We start from the raw sequence: 22,292 nt of genomic DNA, 5'->3' as shown, positions 1-22,292 counted from the left end.
TGGGGCGGATCATTACTGATCCGCTCCGTGTGAAACGGGCCTTAAAGCGGAGTTCCACCCATCGCCCCCTTACATGCCACATTACATGCTTACATTACATGCTTAATCCACTCATCGCCCCCTTACATGCCACATTTGGCATGTCATTTTTTTTGGGGGGGAGTGGGGGCTTCAGGAGGAGTGTGACTTCCTGTCCCACTTCCTTCTTCCGCCGAGGGGCTGCTAAAGCGAATAGTCTAATCGCCTTTCTGCAGCCCCTCCCTGTAGGCGATCGCCTGGGACACATGACAGGTCCCAGGCGATCGTCTGTCCAATTGAATGGTGCAGCGCCGCTTGAGCATGCGCAGTGGGTGCCCGGCCGTGAAGCCGAAAGCTGTCACGGCCGGGTGCCCACACTTGGAATGAAGACGCTGGCTGGAGAGGGGGGGGGGGGGGGGGAGCGGAGCCCTGGCCGGCGCGTCGCTTGAACATGGAGCAGGTGAGTGTATGTTTATTAAAAACCAGCAGCTACACTTTTTGTAGCTGCTGACTTTTAATAAACATAAAAAATGACTGGAACACCCCTTTAAGAACTTTCTGTGGTTTAATTGTCCTGACTGAATGTCAAATGACGTCCTTCCGAACAAGCCACTTGTGCGTGCCCCCAGGGGCATGCAGCATTGTTATAGGTAGTGTGGTGTGTTGCTTGGACACAGACAGATCAGTGTACAGTGCCTTGCAAAAGTATTCAACCCCCTTGGCTTTTTACATATTTTGTTACATTACTGCCTTTAGTTCAATGTCCTTTTAATCTGAATTATATGTGATGGATCAGAACACAATAGTCTAAGTTGGTGACGTAAAATTATAAAAAAATATACATAAAACTCTTTTTCAGAAATAAAAAAATTATAATTGGCATGTGCGTATGTATTCACCCCCTTTGTTATGAAGCCCATAAAAAGCTGTGGTGTAACCAATTACCTTCATAAGTCACATAATTAGTGAAATGATGTCCACATGTGTGCAATCTACCGTATTTTTCGGACCATAAGACGCACTTTTTCCCCCCAAATGTATGGGGGAAAATTTCTCTGCGTCTTATAGTACGAATACTGAATGGACACCCCCCCCCCCCCGTCTCCACCAATTCACAGACCTCATTGGTCGTTCCCTCACAGCATTTGTAAACAGCATCTGTACAGCATATGGTATACGCTAGTGTCATAAATTTACAGAATACTGAAATTTAACTAAATACTGGTAACACGGACCAGGTGCCAGCTCAGCCACCCAGTTTAGAGACCAGGTGCCAGCTCAGCCACCCAATGCCGGGACCAGGTGCCAGCTCAGCCACCCAATGACGGGACCAGGTGCCAGCTCAGCCACCCACTGCCGGGACCAGGTGCCAGCTGAGCCACCCATTTCCGGGACCAGGTGCCAGCTCAGCCACCCACTGCCGGGACCAGGTGTCAGCTCAGCCACCCACAGCAGGGACCAGGTGCCAGCTCAGCCACCCACAGCAGGGACCAGGTGCCAGCTCAGCCACCCACAGCAGGGACCAGCTCAGCCACCCACAGCAGGGACCAGGTGCCAGCTCAGCCACCCACAGCAGGTGCCAGCTCAGCCACCCACAGCAGGTACCAGGTGCCAGCTCAGATACCCACAGCATGGACCAGGTGCCAGCTCAGCCACCCACAGCATGGACCAGGTGCCAGCTCAGCCACCCACAGCATGGACCAGGTGCCAGCTCAGCCACCCACAGCATGGACCAGGTGCCAGCTCAGCCACCCACAGCAGGGACCAGGTGCCAGCTCAGCCACCCATTGCCAGGACCAGGTGCCAGATCAGCCACCCACAGCTGGGACCAGGTGCCAGCTCAGCCACCCACAGCCGGGACCAGGTGCCAGCTCAGCCACCCACAGCTGGGACCAGGTGCCAGCTCAGCCACCCACAGCCGGGACCAGGTGCCAGCTCAGCCACCCACAGCCGGGACCAGGTGCCAGCTCAGCCACCCACAGCCGGGACCAGGTGCCAGCTCAGCCACCCACAGCAGGGACCAGGTGCCAGCTCAGCCACCCCCAGAAGGGACCAGGTGCCAGCTCAGCCACCCATTGCAGGCAGTTCAGCCACCCATTGCCGGGACCAGGTGCCAGCTCAGCCACCCACAGAAGGGTCCAGGTGCCAGCACAGCCACCCACAGCAGGGCCCAGGTGCCAGCTGTTCTGGGTGACTAACCACCGCTCGGATGATGGTGGAAAGCTAACTGAGGACAAACAGGAAGTGAGAAATTCAAACAAAGAAAAAATACATTTAGAAGGGAAATCGAAAGAAAAGGTAAGTGAACCAACAATGCACTAACGTAAAGGAACCTATTTAGAAAATAAAAAACAAACCTTTACAACCCCTTTAAGGCCTAATGCATATTGGGCATTTAAAGCCAGCGACCAAGAAGCAGGATGGAAAACTGGACAGAAAATGTTGACAATCTGGAAGTTCCCCCGAGAATCTGCCAAGAGTCTTATGAGAAATGAGTACCACAGGGGTGCGCAACCAGTGGCCCGCAGAGCCCTCGGATGTGGCCCGTGACCTTCCTGCTCTGGGATAGCAGGTTGGCAAGCCCAGATCGCGGGTTGCCAACCCACCATCCCAAAGCATCAGTGTTCTAAATGAAGCCAGCAGTAGAGGAAGCAAGTGGTTGCGGAGGTAGCAGAGCCGCATATGCTGATGCTTTCTGTATAGCGCCGATTCCTGTCACAAACAGAGTGATACCAAACGTACTCTGCCTGGGACAGCAATAATCGGTGGTACCTGAATGGAAGCCCGTTATTAAAGGTACGTTTTTATTACTAAATTCAGTGTATATATGGGCATATCTGTTCTGCAGTGGTTACTGAGCTGCTTTTAAACTGACCCGCATATGCAGAGCAGTGCACCTGCAGGTTACCTGCACTGAGCCATAGACTCCTGTTCTTACCTGCGAGTTTGGTGAGCAGAATATAATATAAGTCTATGGAAAAGTGCAGCTTACCCACAGGAAAGCCACAGGTGAACTGCGCTGCACTCGTGGTGCAGGTAAACTGCCACACATCAGTGTGAACGCAGCCTTAGGCCCCTTTCACGCGATCGGTCCAACCCAATCAGACCACCAATTTATCTCTATGGACTTGTGTATATTTGCACCCACATACCTCCAATCTGATCACAAAAAACAAACAAAAACGAAGGGTATCCATCCTATTCTATCTGGTTGGATCATATTGAAGGGCCCATAGAGTAGAGTGGGCTGTGTCCATGTCCGCTCTGCATTTGCAGAGCGGACACGGATCTGTCATCCGTCCGCTCAGCTTATTGTGGCCCGCAACTGGTTACCAAGTCGATAAAGTGGCCCTCGCTCTTCAAAAGGAGTGCAGACGAAAGGTCCTGTGTTGAATGCATAACCAATTCACCCTGAGTTTCAAAATAATAATCAGGAGAAATGCTTCCTCTAATGTCAATTGCAATAAGAAGGTATCCAGGACTCTGTCCCAGCCTGACTGGGTGGCATTCATTGTAAGAACCATTGGCAGAAAAGATCTCCCCTATTCCAGAACCAAACTTTTAACCCACCATGCAAGAGCAAGTCTGGTTTTGCTGGTCAAAGCATACAGGACGGTCCAAAGACTATGCCCTTTTGCTCCACACTGCCAGAATGTTGCAATAGTCTGGAGTAAAGTAAAATTGTGTACATACATATACCCTACATCTACTGTCTCAGATATACAAGTCACTTATAAAGGAGGTGCAAATCTATTCACCCCAGTACTAAAAAAAAAAAAAAAAAAGAAGAAGAGGTCCATCTTGCCATAACATATTCATTTGAAAAAAATAAAAATAAATTCCTTTACAATCACTTTAAGAGCTTTTTCACACACTATGTGCAGTAACCTGTGACAGACTGTGACCCAAAAAGACTAAGTTCTGAGCATAAGGGGGTGTTTATAAAAGCATCATTGGTTGTCATGTGATAGAAATGGATAACACAGGTGCTGAAGCAAACAATAAAGTGGATATTAGTGTTTTTTGTTCTTCAATAAACTTCATTGGTTTTAACTATGCTCACTAGGCTGTTCTGTGGCTGTTTTTTGCTTGTTTGAGCACTGATGTGTCATCTATTTCTATCAAGACAGCCAATGATACTTTTATAAACACCCCCTTATGCTCAGAACTTCCATCCCCATAATTAAGCTCCAAGGGGCAGGGCAAAATATGTTGGGGGGCATGACCTGGCTGGAGTCCGGACTGAGACAGCCATTCATCTCACTTGATGCACATGGTCTACTTCATGATGTGCAGCTTATGGACCCTTTCCTGGCACAAAACAACACAGGTCATTGCCAGGACCGTTTTTAAGGCAGAGCAAAAGAAGCAGCTTCCCTGTGCCACATCATTGTTGTGGGGCCCAAAGCAGCTGCCTCATACTTGCCAACTATCCAAGTTTAAATTCCCTCGCCCCTTGAAGTTTTTGTCCTGTGCTGTGTCCTGATATCTCAGTGTGAATTTATGTTACTAATGCTGACCAGCTCTGCCCTATTGTTGTGTACAGATGACTCACCCGCAGACCCTGTGTTTACATGGAAATAGCGGCATTGATATGCAAATAGCAGCAGCATGCATATGTAAATAGAGGATGTATTCATATTTATATCATGCCCCCCTGAGGTCATTTCCACCATCACCTATACTGAAAGCAGCCCACTGGGGAGATAAAGGGGCATGTTTGAAAGTCCTGCCTACAACTGGGGTTCTTAAAGTGTTACTAAACCCAGTATAATGAAAATAGTTAATCTGCCTGCCCACAGCTAATAAATCTTTTTTTTTTTTTTTAACATTAAAATATTGCTACTATATACCTTTTTGGCTGATCTGTATACCACGGTCAGTGATAAACTGCACAGTTTTCTCAGTGCTGAGAGTTCAGTTAGGAGGAGATTTCCACTGCAGCCTGTATACACGTCCATATGTGTGATGTCAATATCATGTGACCTTGCTAGCTCAGGGGCTCAAGAATTTTTTGACCTGGTCACCACTAGGAAAACAATTGTATTCTATGTTGTCCTTTTACACCACAACTCTACAGTGATGTGGATTGTAGAAACATGCAAATATGCTGCACTTCCCCACAGTGCATCAGATGGCACCACATGGCATCACACTATGTTGCAGCATGGAGACTTGAATGATATGCACACTTGTTTAATCTCAATAAAGCTAAAAAAAACAAAACCCTGTAAACCACTTGATGCCTTAAAAACAGCACATCACACCATTGGCCTCTCCACTGTCCGGTCCAAGATAAAACATAGTATTTTAGCATGCTGGTAGTATGAACAGGTCCAAAGGCCTCTTTCACACCATGGTGATCCCCTGCAGTACATTTAACACACACATATTAACACGCCGTATGTTGCATGTAAACACCCGATGCGTGAAGACGGACCATTCAGTTGAATGGGCTGCCAATGCACCACACTGAATCAAAAACAAGACCTGCATGATCTTTGGTGATGCAGTGCACTGTAGTGCATAATTGTTTGTTTCAGCATGCTGCAATGTACTGTAGGTGAAATACCTTAGTGCAGTGGTCTCCAAACTTTTCAGTATGAGGACCACATCGTAAATTTTACACATTAATGGCAGATTGAAAAAATTCCTTCCCTTACATCAGGGTCCCCATCAGAGTCCCCTTTACATAAGGGTCAGAAACCTTCTTATAGTGCCCGGCAGAGCTCTCAGGCTTGCCTACAGGGAAGGGGGTGGGGGAGGGATTTAGCTGGCATGCATTTCAGCTAGATCAACTATCTTACAATTTCAGAGGCCTAAATCTCACCAAGGTAAAAAATGATCTACAGCCCTGGTCACTGTTCACTGGTCCTCAGTGAATATGGTCTTTTATTGGACAGGCATGTGGTGGAGACTCCATTTGCCCTATGATAGAACAAAGTCAAGTGTAACAAAGGCACACAAGCTCTACAGTTCATCCTCATAAATTTAAATCACGTTTTTCACAAAGCTGGTAAACTGATCCCAAATGTATTTCTGTCAATTTTATTACACTGTGAAAACCTCATCTGCCACCACTGTCTTTATCTAAAACCCCTAGAACTAATCCTCCCTGGGCGCCCTGCCATCTGTTTGGGGCGATTTGTTTACCTTTGACAAAGCTGTGTGGTACACTGTATTCCAATGCGGTTTTATGTGTAAAATCTTGCTGCAGTAAAGTCAGCACGATGGATGTCCTGCTGCTGAGAGCTTTCCCCCTCCTCCTCTGTTTACTTATGACAGCAGCAATCTCCAAAGGAGTTTAATTATTTCTGGCAAGATTTGATGACAGAGAATCCATCAAGCTGTTTATAGCAAGTCAAAGTGTATAATTACGGTCACAGAATAAGTACCTTCATTTCCAGCAGCCTGAAGGCTAATTGTTCTTAAAATAACAGCAATTATATAAACACAAATAATCAATATAAATAATAAAAGAGAAATATAGCAAAATGTGAAACAATTACTTAAAATGTGAAACTGTACTCCAGCTTCATCATTATTTTTCCAAACAGGACAAACCACTCTCAAAATAGATGCAAGGACAGCCTTAAAGTGTCAATAGAGAAGTATTGGGGCTTCCACTACAAGCCTCCATCTAAAAATGCTAAATGCCTGGCCTAGAACAAACATATGATAAATAAGTGTCAGACCTACTTGCCTTTACTGAAGTTAAAGCATACGAATGATAGCCATGGAACTAGCATTCTGAAAGTATTGGAAACCTTAAAATTATCCTAAAGTCTCCCTGTAACAGACCTATGAACTATTCTGCCTACAGAGGACTGCATGACTTGTATTCTGAGCTCAAAGGGTTAATTATACAAGGGACTTTTTCACTGCTGAATGCTAATATTCCCTTTGCATAGCTAATGGACTCTCCTTTGTGTAGTTAATCCCCTCAACATATGGAGGCTGTTATGTGGGAGTGTATAATTGTTTTAAAGGTTAATTGAATTCTATTGTCTGATCAAGTCATGTTAAATATAAGGTTGGAGCCGAACGTCTAGAGACTGATTGATTCAAGGGAATGTCATTATTTCAAAGTATGTGTGTGAAGGGGAGGGGGGCGGAGAGTGTCATTGTTCATGTACGTTTGTAACCATATAAAAAGCGAGGTGAAATGTACAATAAAAGACAGTCTTGTTTGACCCTTCAACGTAGCCTTGTCTCGTTCGGGAAGGGGAATTCTCTCTCTCTCTCTCTGGATCTATTGGACAGGGATTCCGGCGGTACTTGCATATCGCAGCTTGCCAGGGAAAAGGACTTCTCCAACGGCTGAGACCCTCTCGCTAGCCCGGGTAGCCGTTACACTCCCCTTCTTTTTATTTTAAATAACAAAAACATTACATACTTACCTGCTCTGTGAAGTGGTTTTTGCACAGAGCAGCCCAGATCCTCCTCTTCTTGGGTTCCTCTTAGGTGCCCCTGGCTCCGCAAGTAGAGCAACAGCTCCCTGTGTCCATTCAGACACGCAGCCATGGCCTGACGCTTCCCCCTTTCTCTCCTCATTGGCTGACTGACTTTGAGTGAGAGCAGCGGGAGCCAATGGCGCCATGCTGCCATCACAACCAATGAGGAGGAGATTTTTCGGGCAGCCAAGACACTCCTGCAACATCGCTACATATCTAGATGGACCTCAGGTAAGTATTAGGGGGGCTGAGGGGGGCTATTGCCCACAGAAGATTTTTTTTTATTTTAATGCATAGAATGCATTGACATAAAAAACCTTCAGCCTTTACAACCAGCTTTCTTGTAGAAGTCATTTGGGTGGATTACCAAGATGGCAGGTTTTAGGATAAGGTGCAGAAGGAAGATACGCAAATACATGTTTACTACTATTAAAGGGGTTGTAAAGGTAAAAAAAAAATCCCTAAATAGCTTCCTTTACCTTAATGCAGTCCTCTTTCACTTACCTCATCCTTCCATTTTGCTTTTAAATGTCCTCATTTCTTCTGAGAAATCCTCACTTCCTGTTCTTCTGTCTGTAACTCCACACCGTAATGCGAGGCATTCTCCCTGGTGTGGAGAAAGCCTCTTTAGGGGGAGGGGGGAAGTGAGGATTTTTCAGAAGAAATAAGGACATTTAAAAGCAAAATGGAAGGATGAGGTAAGTGAAGGAGGACTGCACTAAGGTAAAGGAAGCTATTTAGGGAAAAAAAAAAATTACCTTTACAGCCCCTTTTACGACTGTACTTTCAGGTACAGAGCCGTCAATCTCCAGCCATTCTGTCTCTTGTAATCTTATCTTAGTTGCCCTAATCATGCTCTTGCGTTTCTTAATGCATTCTTTTGTAATTTACGGTCTTATTGATTTTTTTTTTAAAGAACAGCTTTTCCTTGCAAATATGCCTTTTTGCGTTAGTATTTAGCCACCCAGGTTTAATTTCAGTTTTTTTATATTTGTTGCCCAGTGTAATGCACTGATGAATGCCTTTTTTAATGTGTCCCTAACCACTTGCTTACTGAGCAGCGAGCACTTATACCCCCTTCCTGAACAAGCCAATTTTCAGCTTTCAGCGGTGTCACAATTTTAATGACAATTGAAGGTCACTGTACCCATATGACATTTTTTATCATTTTTCACACACAAATAGAGCTTTCGCTTGGTGGCATTTAATCACCACTGGGTTTTTCATTTTTTGCTGATGAGGCCGTGATGGGCACTGATTAGCAGTACTAATGGGCACTAATTAGCAGCACTGGTGGGCACTAAGGGGACCGATGTCCCTCTAACAGTTAGTTAACGCTTTTCTTCTTTTCTTCACACTGAAGATCATGGGCTAAAGGGCCCGCTGTGATTGGCCCTTTACAACGACCAGTGATCAGCCGAGTCCCAAAAATTTGGTGATCACAGAGCACGCCGCCCGGGCAGCACGAGAACATCTATGTAGGCCCTTTTTGGCATTTTAAGCCCGTGTTGTAGCCGTCTTTTGACTATAGCCCAGGCGCCAAGTGGTTAAAACACCCTAATATTTTCAGTGTTCTTTGGGGAAAGAATATTTCATTTAGTAGCATTGCAGTATGAGCACAAATTAGTAAAGTTAACCGTTTTGAAATGTTGTGTTCTTGTCCTTCCCTCGTAATTTATAGTAAACTTAAAGGGGTTGTAAACCTTTGTGTTTTTTCACCTTAATGCATCCTATGCAGTGTCCGGCCCCCCAGTTCTACTTACCCGAGCCCCTAATTTCTGTGGGTGCGTCCCCGCTGTCGCTCTCTCCACCGGTTCTCGGGTCTTGATTGGATAGATTGATAGCAGCGCAGCCATTGGCTCCTGCTGCTTTCAATCAAATCCAATGACACGTGCGCCGGGGGCCGGGGCCGAGTCATACATTCGGCGGCTATGGACAAAGTTGTAAATTTATAAGATATATTTATAACACATAGCATGTACATAGCAAAAATTACACCTCACATTCTGCTACACCTCCTGAGTATGACAATACCACGTGTGAGACTTTTCCACAGCCTGGCCACATACAGAGGACCAACATTCAAGTAGCACCGTCAGGCATTCTAAAAAAGCATAAATTACAAATTTCATTTCCCGTCTACCCATCACATTTTTGAAGGCTCTTTGTTAGGATTCTGTCCTCCTCAGTTTCCATTTCAGAGTCACTGCTTTCTACTGGCTCATAGGCCCCGTACACACGTCCGAGGAACTCGACGGGCAAAACACATCTTTCTCTATTTGGCCCGACGAGATCCTCGTCGGCTTCCTCGGCCAAAAGTGTACACACCACCGGGTTTCTCGGCAGAATACGGCTCCGATCGAGTTTCTGGCTGAATTCTGCCGAGAAACTCGGTCGTGTGTACGGGGCCATACTCCCTATCCAAGTCTGACAGAGAGAGTTCCCAGCTACTCTCGTCCGATGTACTCTGGAGTATATGGAAAGCCTCCTCACTGCTGATTTTTCTTGCCATATTGACAGATTACGGGGGCAGATGTGTGACAGATGTTACTCACTGGAGAGATGTGGCAGATGATCGTGGACAGGTGTGCAGGTGTGCACTGGGACAGATGTGCACTGGGACAGATGTTTACTGGGGCAGATGTGGCAGATCACAGACAGATGTTGCAGATGATCATGGACAGATGTGCACCAGATGTGTGCAGATAATAACGGAAAGATGTGGCAGATGATCATGGACAGAGGTGGCAGATGATCACGGACAGATGTGCGCCAGATGTGCACTGGGACAGATGATTTTACTGTTTTTTTTACTGTGTGGGGACACTGACAGGACACTGTTTTGGGGACACTAGCTGGGTGATCAGCATGCAGAAAGCTGTAAAAGCAGCTCATACACACTGATCCCCGGTTTACAGCACAGATACGCTCTCCTTCTCCTCACTCACAGGCTCTGTGTGAGAAGGAGAGCCAATCGCCTGGCAACAGCTCCCTGTTTACATTACATGATGGCTGTGATTAAACACAGCCATCATGTGATCAGGAGAGCCAATCACAGAGCCCTCCTGTTGATCCCAGATGCGGCATGTCTGGGTGAACGTCCACTCAGAAGGACGAAATGCAGATCCGGCCGTTTATATGCAGTGGCCGGGTCGGAGGAGGTTAAAATCAAAAGATCCAGCAGAGCATAATTTCTAGTTGGGGCTTCCACCATTTGGCTCATGAAATTGTCCTGCATATAAGTTCAAGTAATGGCAAGCCTTAGTTAGTTGTGCAGTTCAACTTGGCCAATCAATATTAGGGTAGCTGAAGTCACCCATGATAATATTGCCCTGAACCCCCCCATTTCTAACTGTGAAAGGAGACCATTCACCTCTTCATCCTTAAAGGTTAGGGGCCTATCGCATACACCCTCAATTAAAGCAGTATTCAACTTTTTTTCCCCTCTGTTTTCACCTGGTGATCTGGCCAGTAACACATCTCTTAAACAAGGCGCACAAGGGCACAGAAGACAGCAGCATTGACAGTCTGGGGGATGGGAAGTGTTGGATGGATAAGCAGATTTACACTGGTCACTTGTCTACCCAGATGCTGAAGGTTGTGGGCTGACTTACCTTGGATCCTCAGACTTTCTTGGTACTGTATGATGAAGTATTCTTGTGTCTGCTGCAGCTTTTTCAATCCAGTCTCTGTGTCCTGAGTGATAAGTCTCAGTTCTTCAAAAGTCTGATTAATTTGAAGGTGTTTCTGTGGCATGGTGTCTACAAGCCCCCCAACTGGAGAACTGGACTGCAACGAGAAATATCAAAGGATGTGCACATGCCTATCACTTACAAATCACTCAAATAAAATAATATCAACACATGCAAATAAATTGTCCTTTCAACAGGGTAAAAACAAAAATTCCAGCTCAATGGATTGATTTTTCTGAAAATGTTCATCCAACAAAAGATTTTTTGTATGAACAATGTCTACAATTTTATTTCCCCAAACCCCAATGTCTATGTGTAGATTTTGTGTAATCTTCGAGCAACCATTTAGAAATCAGCTTACAATATCCGAATGGTGAAATGTTCAAAAAAAAGTTTGATTCATTGCCCAGTACTGTGCTCATATTTATATACTATTGGACGGTTACACATGCTACCCTTCTGTGCTTACATAGTTAAGTCCACTCCACTATCTTCTAAAGTGGACATATTTATGGGTATTATAATGTAGCTTGGTTATGATTTCACCTATTACATGCTAACCATCCCCCACCCCGCCCTGTAATTTGTGATATCAAGCATATGCTCTAAATTCTAGAACCAGAAAAAGTCCTTTACGTGTTGTATCTTTACTTAATGAGCACACGCTCAGGTACAGTACTAAAACAGAACCTTACATTTGTTGCTTCCCTTACTAGCCGCTGTTCATGGTATAAAATATGTCGGATGCATCGGACCAACTCCATGGGACAGCGTTCATATGTGTTCTATAAAAGAGTGGGATCACAGAAATAGGTTAAGGATTTCACTAATCTGCAAAGGAACATTATATATTTGCGCAGAAATAAAAAACATTTTATAACAATTTATGAAAACAATAACATTAAAGAAATTACAATTTTTCAAAATAATTCAACAAAATTTAAAACTGGATATACATCTAAAATAACACAGTAATTAAAGTGATATAAAAGTCAACTTTTTTCTTTCAATACTTATTTTTTTTAAATACTTACCTGTTCTGTGCGGTGGTTTTGCACAGAGCAGCCCCGAGCCTCCTCTTCTCCGGTCCCCCGCCAGCACTCCTGGTCACTTCCTCCTGCCCCCAGAGTAAGCAGCTTGCAATGAGGGCAGCTGAGCAGGCTCGCTCCCAAGCTGTGGCTCTGCGTGTCCATTCACAAAAAGAGCAGGAGGCTCAGCCCTGCCCCCTTTCTCCTCATTGGCTCAATGGCTCCCACTGCTGTCTCAGCCAATGAGGAGGGAAAATCCCTGCAGACCAGAGGTTCTCATGCACATAGGTAGATCGAGGTAAGTTTTAGGAAGGGCTGCTGCACAAAGGTTTTTTACCTTCATACATAGAATGCATGAAGGTAAAACCCTTCAGCCTTTACAAACACTTTAAGCATAAAAACTACATACAAAAAGCTGAGCACTGGTGGTCAACATGAAAACTATATAGGGGCTTCAAGTGCAGCCCCAACACTTCCACAATAGCAGTACATTTTCATGTATCGTGTCAAGCTATGCAGCTCATTCAAAATTAATCATCTGTAACACACCTCCGTGACAAAAATTGTTGGCAATTGCGGCAATTTTTGAAGTGTATTGTAATGCACACTGCAGAAGAAGTTGGAGCAGTTGTAAACCCCAGTACTGGTGTCAGAGGACACAATAATAACCTCCAGCATTGGTTCCAGTGGATGCAATAGTAACCCTCAACATTGTTGCATCCACTAACACCAATCACTCCCAGCCCTGGTTTCAGAACTATTTACTCCTTCTCCCTACCCGGGTACCCACCCACGTACCCACAATGACAGTAAAATGTATTAATCCCTGCATTGGCAGTCTGAGACATTGAAATTTAGGCCCCTGCATTGAAGGTCAGTGCCATTAAAAGTTTAAGAATATGTAAAACCAACGTTACACATTCCTGCTATGTCTCTGCTGTACCATGTACTCCTTTGTGTGAAATCCCTGGTGTTCCTGCCAGTACCTCTGCTACCCTATTAAAAACTTACCACACTAATGGAAAGTACAATGAAAACAAGTTTACAGATCACCGTACTAACACATCCGATGTTAGTGCAAGGATCACCCCACTGAGCTAACACACTGATCAGCTCAGATCAGATGCTCGATTGACAGAAGCTGTACACATAGTATAAAAGTCAGCCGATTCTTGCCGAACCAACCATTTTTTCTGATCTTTTTGACCCGGGTGTACCCAGGTAAAGCAGGAGAACACACTGTGGTAAGTTTTCTAGCTGTGCTGGAAACTCAGCCAGCTCTCCTCCTGACACACCTCCTCGCACAGCCTTTCACAGGGAAGATCGTGTAGTGCCATTTCTCCTCCCTCAGCTCTTAGGCCCATTTCACACTGGGGCGGGAGCCGCGGTGGCGGTATAAAAATAGCGGCGCTATACCGTCGGATTTGCCGCGGCATTCAGCCGCTAGTGGGGCGGTATTAACCCCCGCTAGCGGCCGATAAAGGGTTAATACCGCCCGCAATGCACCTCTGCAGAGGCACATTGCGGGCGGTATTGCCGCGGTTTTCCATTGTTTTAAATGGGAAGGAACGGTGAATGAGCGGTATACACGCCACTCCTCTCTTCGCTCCAAAGATGCTGCTGACAGGAGATTTTTATCTCTCCTGAAAGCGCATCGCCTCAGTGTGAAAGCCCTCCGGCTGTCACATTGAGGTTGCTGGGCAGGAGTTTTTCAGGCGGTATAGCAGCGCTATTTTTAGCGCTGTACCACCTGAAAAACTCCTCGGTGTGAAAGGGGTCTTATGCAGCTGAAACCAGAGGGAATATGATCACTTATTTAAAAAAAAAGTATTTATAATGTTTTTTATATCTATACACAAATGTTTGCCTTTTATTTCTATTTTAAATGGAATGAGTTATTTTACAAGGTAAGTGTTTAACCTCCCCCCGCCTCATATTGGTAGTCAATGGCAGTAAAAGTTAACCCCCAAATTGGTTGTCAGTGGCAGTGAAAGTTAACCCCCCTCATTGGGGGTAATCGGGTCATTACCTGATCACTGTCTCTCTCTCTCTGAAGCTGGGACTACTTGTACTGTGGGTGGCAATAACAGTATTTATTTCAGTGCCAGGTGCTGTTTTTAGTTTTGAGTGGAGATGGATTAGAACACCTGTCAGTTCGTATTGCCTTCTGTGACCCCATTAGGGAGATTCATCCTCTCCATTTGTCCTGTTTAATGTTATCATTGAAAGTGCAAGTAAAATGTCCCCAGAAATCTTCCAATGGGGACACTAGTTCTGCTGACCTAGGGGGCCCCAGGAAGTTCCCTTAATTTGCAGGGATTTCCTCTAACTTCCTGTTTTGGCTATGGGAAATGATGTGAAGGTAAATCTCCCATATTAGAACAGAATGAAGAAGAGCCTTTAGATGGTTTGCCACATTTTTATAGCCATTTGTGGCCCTATTGCTGGATTATTGGGGCGAGAAATCTCTCCAAACCCAAAAGCAAGGTGATGGGTTTTACTTCCTCTGTTTCCCTGCAAAGGCAAAGCATAATGGGCTACTATGCATTACATAGTAGCACATTATGTGTCACTTACCTGAAACCGAAGCCTGCGATGTCACCGCTGTCCCCTGTTTCACAAAGCATCCATCTTCCTTCCGGGTATCGTGCCTCCGGCGTTGTGATTGTCCGGAGCCGCGATGACGTCACTTCCGCGCATGCAAGTGGGAGCTGCCAGTCAGGGCACGCTCTCCTTTAGAAACGGAACAATCAGCGTTTCTAAAGTACGCCTGCGCCGTAGACATTGGCGCCCATATCTTTTGTAAATATCGCCTAAACCACGGAGGTTTAGGAGATATTTCGAGCACCTACAGGTAAGCCTTAATCTAGGCTTACCTGTAGGTAAAAGTGGTTATAAAGGGTTTCTCTCTTCCATCACTATCTCAAACCGTATGATAAAAGTCTTTGGTTGGATTCTACTTAAAATATGTAAGAATAAATACATGTATTTTTCCTAAATATATGAAAATATTTTCAATAACTTCCCGACTGTAAACTATAATGTATCAGTAAAAAAAAAAAAAAAGATCATAAAATGTAACCAGTTATGGACATTGGGTGTCAATACACATATCCACAAAACTATCAAATTACAGAGTGTGTTTGTAGTATGCACTGCCCTTCTGCTGCTCCCCTCCCTGTATTTGTCAGCAATTCTCAGCTCTCAAAATGACAGCCAGGAGTTGCTGTGTAAATGCAGCCAATTCAGCTGCTGCAGTAAAAAAAAACAGACCTTGGGACACACTGTATAGTGTTTACTATTCAAACGGAAACTAGAGAGGAAAGCACTATCAGCTTTCTTTTAGATCAACCTAGTGGGATGAACGAACACAAAAGAGCTCGGGAGGAGATCATGTACTAACAATCTGATGTTAGTACATAGATCTCCCCGCTGAGCTATTGTGTTCTGACAGGGGGATGCCAATGGGGCTGAGAGTACTGATCGGATGGCAATGAGCAGACCTGTCTCGGTCATGCCCCTTAGACAAAAGGCTGACATCTGTCGGACCGGCTGCCATACACATGGGCCGAATATTTGGTGGTATCGGCTGAACCAATCTAAACCAGCTGATGCTGCCCAATATTTGGCCTGTGTGTACGGAGCTTAACACTGTTCTGCACATTCATTTGCAGATCAAAGCGATGAGCTTCCATCTTCATATGTCTGTTAGAGCAAGAAAAAAAAAAAAAAAGTTGGATTTTTTTTGTTTTTGTATTTATATGATCCCTTGCTAAACCTTAGTCAAGCAGGAGATTTTAAAAAGTCTGTTTTATTTCTAAATATATTTTAAATGCATTGTACCAGAATCATAATGTTACTTTTATTTTAATCAGGGCACATTATAGAATAAAATGTATACTTTTTTTTATCCACAGTAACAATATTTTGTTTTAAATGCTGATCTAATTCCAGAAAAAGTACATGGTTTAGTTCAATTACTTTTTATGCCTATGGATTGCATACAAAACAAAATTGCTTTTTTTGCAATACAATGGGGGTTCATTTCTGGTGTAGCTGTGTATGATAGGTGGTAAGCCAATCAGCTTCTAACTTGTGCTTGTTCAATTAAAGGGTCACTAAAGGAAAAAAAAATGTTGCCTAAAATTAATGTCTGCAAGGTAGACAGACAGAATAGTGTAATGATTCTGTTAAAAAAACTAGTAAATACCTATTAAATTCCTTCATCTATATCACCTCTGGCATTCTAGTTTCTGTTCTCTCATTTACTTCCAGGTTTGCGGCGCACGTTCATGTATGAACTACATTTCCCAGCATGAATTGCAGCACGCCCAGTAATTCACACCTCCTTGAAGTCTCCAACACGTAGAGAGCGTCCTGCCGCACAGATGTAGTTCCCAGGAGGGGGCGAGCACGTTACTGACCACCGCAGTAAAGCCTCCCATCACGGTGGTCAGAAAAATATCACCAAAAGAAAATATATTAAAAATATCCAGTGCTATTAAAAAAACAGGAGGAAAGATAAATCCACAAAAATTGTTAAACAATCCTAAACAAAAGTATATTAAAAACTCAAAAGCTCATTGCTTGTGTGTCTACCAATCCTTCGTACAACTGATCAAAAAAGTTACTCTCACCAGATAAGACCCTTAGGCCCCTTTCGCACGGCTGGAGCTGCTGTGCTTGTCCCTGTTGCTGGAACGATTGGGTTTAGGAAAGTAAAAGGGGTGCTGCATCACAGAAGGTTTTTTACCTTAATGCAAAGAAATGCATTAAGATGAAAACCCTCAAGGGTTTACAACCTCTTAAAGGCAAATTATGCTTATATGTGCAAACCAATTACCAGCAAGATGTAAAAGTGCAGACTCCCCATTGTTACTCCAAACCACCACCCTGCACAAATCTGGGTACAAAATGGACTCTCACCAGAACTTGTGACCCTTTATAGGGTCACACAAATTTGATTAAGCCCAGGTTCACACTGGGTATAATTTGCTTCGATTTGAGATGCGATTTCACATGTGAAATCGCATCTCAAATCGGCGGCATTTGCCGGCAATGACACCGTCCTAATCGGTGTGACGTCGCATCTGCGGCGTTGCACCGATTTCAAAAAGTAGTTCCTGTACTACTTTTTGCGATTTCGGGCCGCGATTTACATTGACATCTGTGCAGAAACCTGCACAGATGTCTCCTAAATCGCGGCCGAAATCGGGACTGCCCAGTGTGAACCAGGGCGAAGGAGACTTTGCCTTTTATTCTTTTCTCCCTTTATGAAGATATGGCTGTTATGACCAGCAGGGGGAGAGCTGAAGCCTAGCAATCCCATAGACTTCCAAGCACAATGCTCATAATCCTGGGAGTTGTAGTTTGAGATGAATTATAGATTTTAAACATTTTGGGGATTTATTATTTCTCCAGCACTGGTTTTTCCTATCGATCACAAAAAGAAAGCCCAAAAGTATTTATGCATTACCTTGTTATCTTAAAGTGGTAGTAAACCTTAGACATGAAAAATAAATAAAGCATATCCCTCTATAGTGTGTACTTGCCTCAATCCAAAGTACATTTTACTAAAACTGAAAAGTGCAAAATCTGGTGCAGCTCTGCATAGAAACCAATCAGCTTCCATGTTTGTTTGTCAAAGCTTAATTGAGCAAGCTGAAGTTTAAAGCAAACTGGCTACCATACACAGCTGCACCAGATTTTTCACTCTCCAGTTTTAGTAAATCAACCTCAAAAGTTTTATTTCTCTAAAATATTTTCCTGATTTTGTCAGTCACTCCTAAGGTCCCAGTCACATTGTGTAGCGGTAATGCATGTTCTTTATGTGTTTCCGCACGTTGTGCATAGGGCAGCTCATTTATTAATGCCCCGTTTACATCATCTTCACTTGAATTGGCTGCCCTATGCATTTGCTGCTCTATGCGACAAGGTTGACACATTTTTGTTGCGCAGCAATTGTGGTGAAAATGTTTGCAGCGCAATTAATAATGAACAGCACTCAAACACGTGCCCTACATTTTGCCACGATTTTGGCATGATTTGGAATCACAAGCAGAATCACGCCTTATGGGCTGCCCTATGTGTGACAAACATGCCAAAGAAGCTCCAGAACCTTTTCAGGTGTAGAGCATGGTGGATTTGTAGCGCATTTGCCATGCGGCAAAATGTGTGTCTGCTAATCGCGTTTGGGGGCAAGCATGATATGCGTTAGCAGCGTGTTTCTAAAACACACGTTTCCTGTGGACTTTGTTGCATGTTATAGAACACCAAGTGTGAATGCAGCCTAATAGCTTATGCCAACATTACAGACTCCCCGATGACAGCTCTGCCCCCCTCCAGCATACATCAGGTGAATGACAGCCATAGGTTTACTTCCTTATGCTTCTATGGGAAGGGGGGTGTGTTCCTTCCCTCCACTTATGCCTCGTTTCCACTGAGCGGAACGGTTTGGGTCGGTACAGTTTGGAACGGTTAGAATGGTTCGGTTTATTCTGGTGAGCGTTTCCATGGCAAGTCGGACCGTCAGGGGCCATACAGGGTTTAGAAAAAATGCCTAGCGTGTCCACCAATCAGTGAAATGTATCGTAGCTCCGCCCTAACTGAACCGTTCCATTTTCTATGGTGCGGTACGGTTCGGTTTTATGGCACACTTTCATAATGGAAACACCCAAAATAGCGTATCGTACCGAAGCGATCCGCTCAGTGGAAACGAGGCATAAGATTACACTGAGCTCTGTGCTCTAGCCTCCAGCTGTGCAGAGTGACATCAAATCCACACCCCTTGTCTTCTACTGCTGAGAGATAGCATTTGATCTGTGTGCTTTAGCAGAGGTAAAGGAAAGAGAGCTACAGCTTATGTGGGAGAATATGTTTCATCTGTGTATCACTTCAGTAATGACAAAGTTGTTGGAGAATAAACAGGCCCGTAGCAGAATTATCTATACACAGGTATGAGAGCTGAAGTGGTTATTCAGTCAAATGACAATTGCCTTCTAAACAAATGTCTAAGTGTTACATTTTAGAACAAAATCAAACACTTATCCAAACATTTACAGAACCCACCTTAAACTGTGTGGCATAGTGGCCAAGTTTAATCTTCAATAAGAACCCATCTTCACCAACTTGGTGCTCTGCCTTTTTCTGCAGTTCCTGCACCAGCCCTTCTAGCAGCTGTGTGGCTTTCATGCTGTCCTGGGGGTTCTCTGGATCCACAGAGTCCCTGGTAATCACCACATTACATTTATTAAAGGAAAGCCATCATTATTTTGTTGTTTTTTATTTTTTTAGGTACACAAGAATTAACCACTTGCTGACCAACATACTTTTATTAACATCTTGTCAGCCAGTGGTTATTACAAGTTCATGGCTGAAGTTAGCTACATAGAAAGGCAAGGCAGACATAAGGGGGCTAATAGACTCATGATGTATCTAAAAAGAGTACCGGTCACTTACCCAAAGCTATCACAGCAGGGCCCATTAATTACCCATTAAATAGCAATAATAGCAATAAAGTTAAATTAAATAAATACATTTACCGTATATACTCAAGTATAAGCCGAGTTTTTCAGCACATTTTTTGTGCTGAAAATGCACCCCTTGGATTATACTCGAGTCACCTTTTTGCACCTGATTTCCCAGAATTTGGGGACCCCGTACCAGCACACATGTAGCCTCACTCTTCCTCTACAAGTGTGCAAAGTTTGTTGTCCAGGGGACCTACGGCCGGGGAGCAACAATTTTTCAAAGCCGGGCACCCCTTCCATAGACTCCCATGTTAAACAGTCAGTGAGTTGCACCACTCATATGAGATATCATTGTGAATGTCGGAGTGGGAGCAAAAACTCTAGGGCCATACTTTCCAATTTATTGTAAACAGATATCCATTAAAGGCTTATAAAAGCGTCAGCTATGGACACTTTTAGGTACTGTAGTTTGGGGATATTTCATGGGCATGAGCAATTTGAAATCTTGATACGTTTGGTATCCGTTTACTCAAAGCAATATCATTTTTTATTTTTGACCTAAAATAAATTTGTGTATTTTCTTATAAAAAATTGAGTTTGATAAACTGCTGCGCAAATATTGTGTGACATTAAAAATGTAAACTGAAATTGAAACTGCCATTAATATTATTTAGTGAAAAAAAATTGTACATTACTTTTATGAGCATTATAGGCAGTCTCTTAATAAGAAAGCCCAGCATTTGCATGTGTATGTGTATTTTTTTTTTGTTTTTTGTTTGTTTTACTGAAAGATTGTCCCCCTCTAAATGCATACAGTTATTCAGCTAGGTGTGTAATCTGATCTCTTGATATTCAAGTCTCACATAACAGCAGCAAATAAGCCTTGTAAAAAACCTGTAGTGATAACCTCCCACATTGCCCCCTGCTGGCTAGAAGTGGTATATGTCATATGTACTCTACAGTATATCATAATTATGTGACAGTGATAACAACATTTCTTCTAAACAACAATAAATGTAATTATGTTTAAACGAATAAACAAATCCAAACTGTATTCTATTTTAAGGTAATTTAAATAGAGCAGGAAAGTGGTAACATAAGGAAACCTAGTGCAGTATTCTATTCTAACATTTTATTAAACTAGACCACAGCCTGTGTGCCGCGTCCACAAAACCAGACCTATCAATGTTGACTTCATGAGAGACTGTATGTACATTTCTATAACAGAAAACATTAAAAACCTTCTCCAGCTCATAATTTTTTTTTCAAATAGGACGTAGAAGGGTTTGAACCTCTGTCTGGTTTTGTTGCTCTGTCCCTATTGATGAGATTCTTCTAATTTCCTGTATGGACATCAGTACAGGAGGAAGTGACAGACAGCTATAAAAAACTAAATTTAGAAGAGTGAGAACCACAGTTAGGTTTTATTACGGGGGGAGGGGGGGGGTGTAATATCACGAATAGCAGTACAAATCTGACAGAGGGACCAATCCCTTTCACACATTCAAAAAATAAATGCTTATGCCTGGAGTTAGGCTTTCATTCTAAATATGTGAACTTTTTGTATTTAATTTCATTATTGGTGGTTAAAAAATATATATTGTATAATATATACAATAAAATATACTGTACATTGTGACTTGTTGATTTCACAATATACAGTATAAGATTTCCTATAATCTGTGCCCAGTCTTGCCACACAGAGTTAATCCAGCTCTGAGCAATCCTCTTTCAGTGAAATAAAACGGACTTACAGAGAAAAACCTTAGTCCGTTCCGCCCCCCTGCTGTGAGTGGCAGGTTATTTACATATCTCATGCACTAGCCTGGAGACAGACATTTTTTTTTTACTTTCCACCCCCACTCCTTTTCTGAAGTCATGTGGTAACTTTTCTGGATTTTGACTGGATATTAGTGATTATAGCAGAATTCAGTGTAAGGAACACACAGGAAAAAAATGCATGTTGACAAGGGGAGTGTAGAGGTGGGCGGGGAATCTACTGACATTACGACTCCACCCACCGAGCTCCAGACAACAGACCCACCCACAGAATCTGCAGTTTTTCAGTTCTTATAACAGAGGGGAAACATTTGACAGGTAATGATACATGCAGGAGGCATGTATATCCTTATAGATCAGCACTATGACAGTAGTTTAGAAAGGATGAGAGGGGGTTGACATCCACTTTAATTGACAGGAAGAATGTTCAATGATTAAAGTAAGCATTATTTATATGTTAATAGGACACTATATACATACCACGATTGTGCCTCTATCCACTGTGACAGGTAATGTCGCACCTCTATAGGAAAATGCTGCCCATAAAGCGCCTGCATCTGACGTAGGGCATCGCCTTGCAACTGCTGTGCCTGGATCCACACTGCCATGGTGAAAACCTGAAGGGAGATGAAAGAAAAACACATCATCCATCTAATGCCATTAAAGGAGAATTGTGGCATTCTAAAAAAACAAAAAACATACATGTACACCTTCATGCTGCAGCATCGATTTACCCCACCTGCTCCAAGCCCGAGAACTGAGTAATCACATGACAATCACTCTCAGCTCTCCACCACTCAGAGCAGAGAGTGGTGGCCGTCAGTCACCGCTCTCTGCTATGCCCCTTCAGCG

At 43.6% G+C, this 22,292-nt stretch overlaps 1 protein-coding gene across 1 annotated transcript in view; it reads right to left on the bottom strand.

Moving 5' to 3' along the window:
* The window catches only part of LOC120918206 (signal transducer and activator of transcription 5B), a 165,327-nt gene that overhangs the window by 58,861 nt on the left and 84,174 nt on the right, over positions 1-22,292 (bottom strand). Inside the window, exons 2-5 of the mRNA XM_040329696.1 lie at positions 21,921-22,057; positions 19,261-19,417; positions 11,860-11,949; positions 11,087-11,261 (exon numbers count right to left, since the gene is read on the bottom strand). Coding sequence (XP_040185630.1) covers positions 11,087-11,261; positions 11,860-11,949; positions 19,261-19,417; positions 21,921-22,048 — 550 coding nt within the window. The 5' untranslated portion in view covers positions 22,049-22,057. The remainder of the gene's footprint in view (positions 1-11,086; positions 11,262-11,859; positions 11,950-19,260; positions 19,418-21,920; positions 22,058-22,292) is intronic.

This window comes from Rana temporaria, chromosome 12, assembly GCF_905171775.1.
Source record: "Rana temporaria chromosome 12, aRanTem1.1, whole genome shotgun sequence".
NCBI lineage: Eukaryota > Metazoa > Chordata > Amphibia > Anura > Ranidae > Rana > Rana temporaria.
Note: the sequence above shows the minus strand (reverse complement) of the source record. Positions and strands in the feature narration are given on the sequence as shown.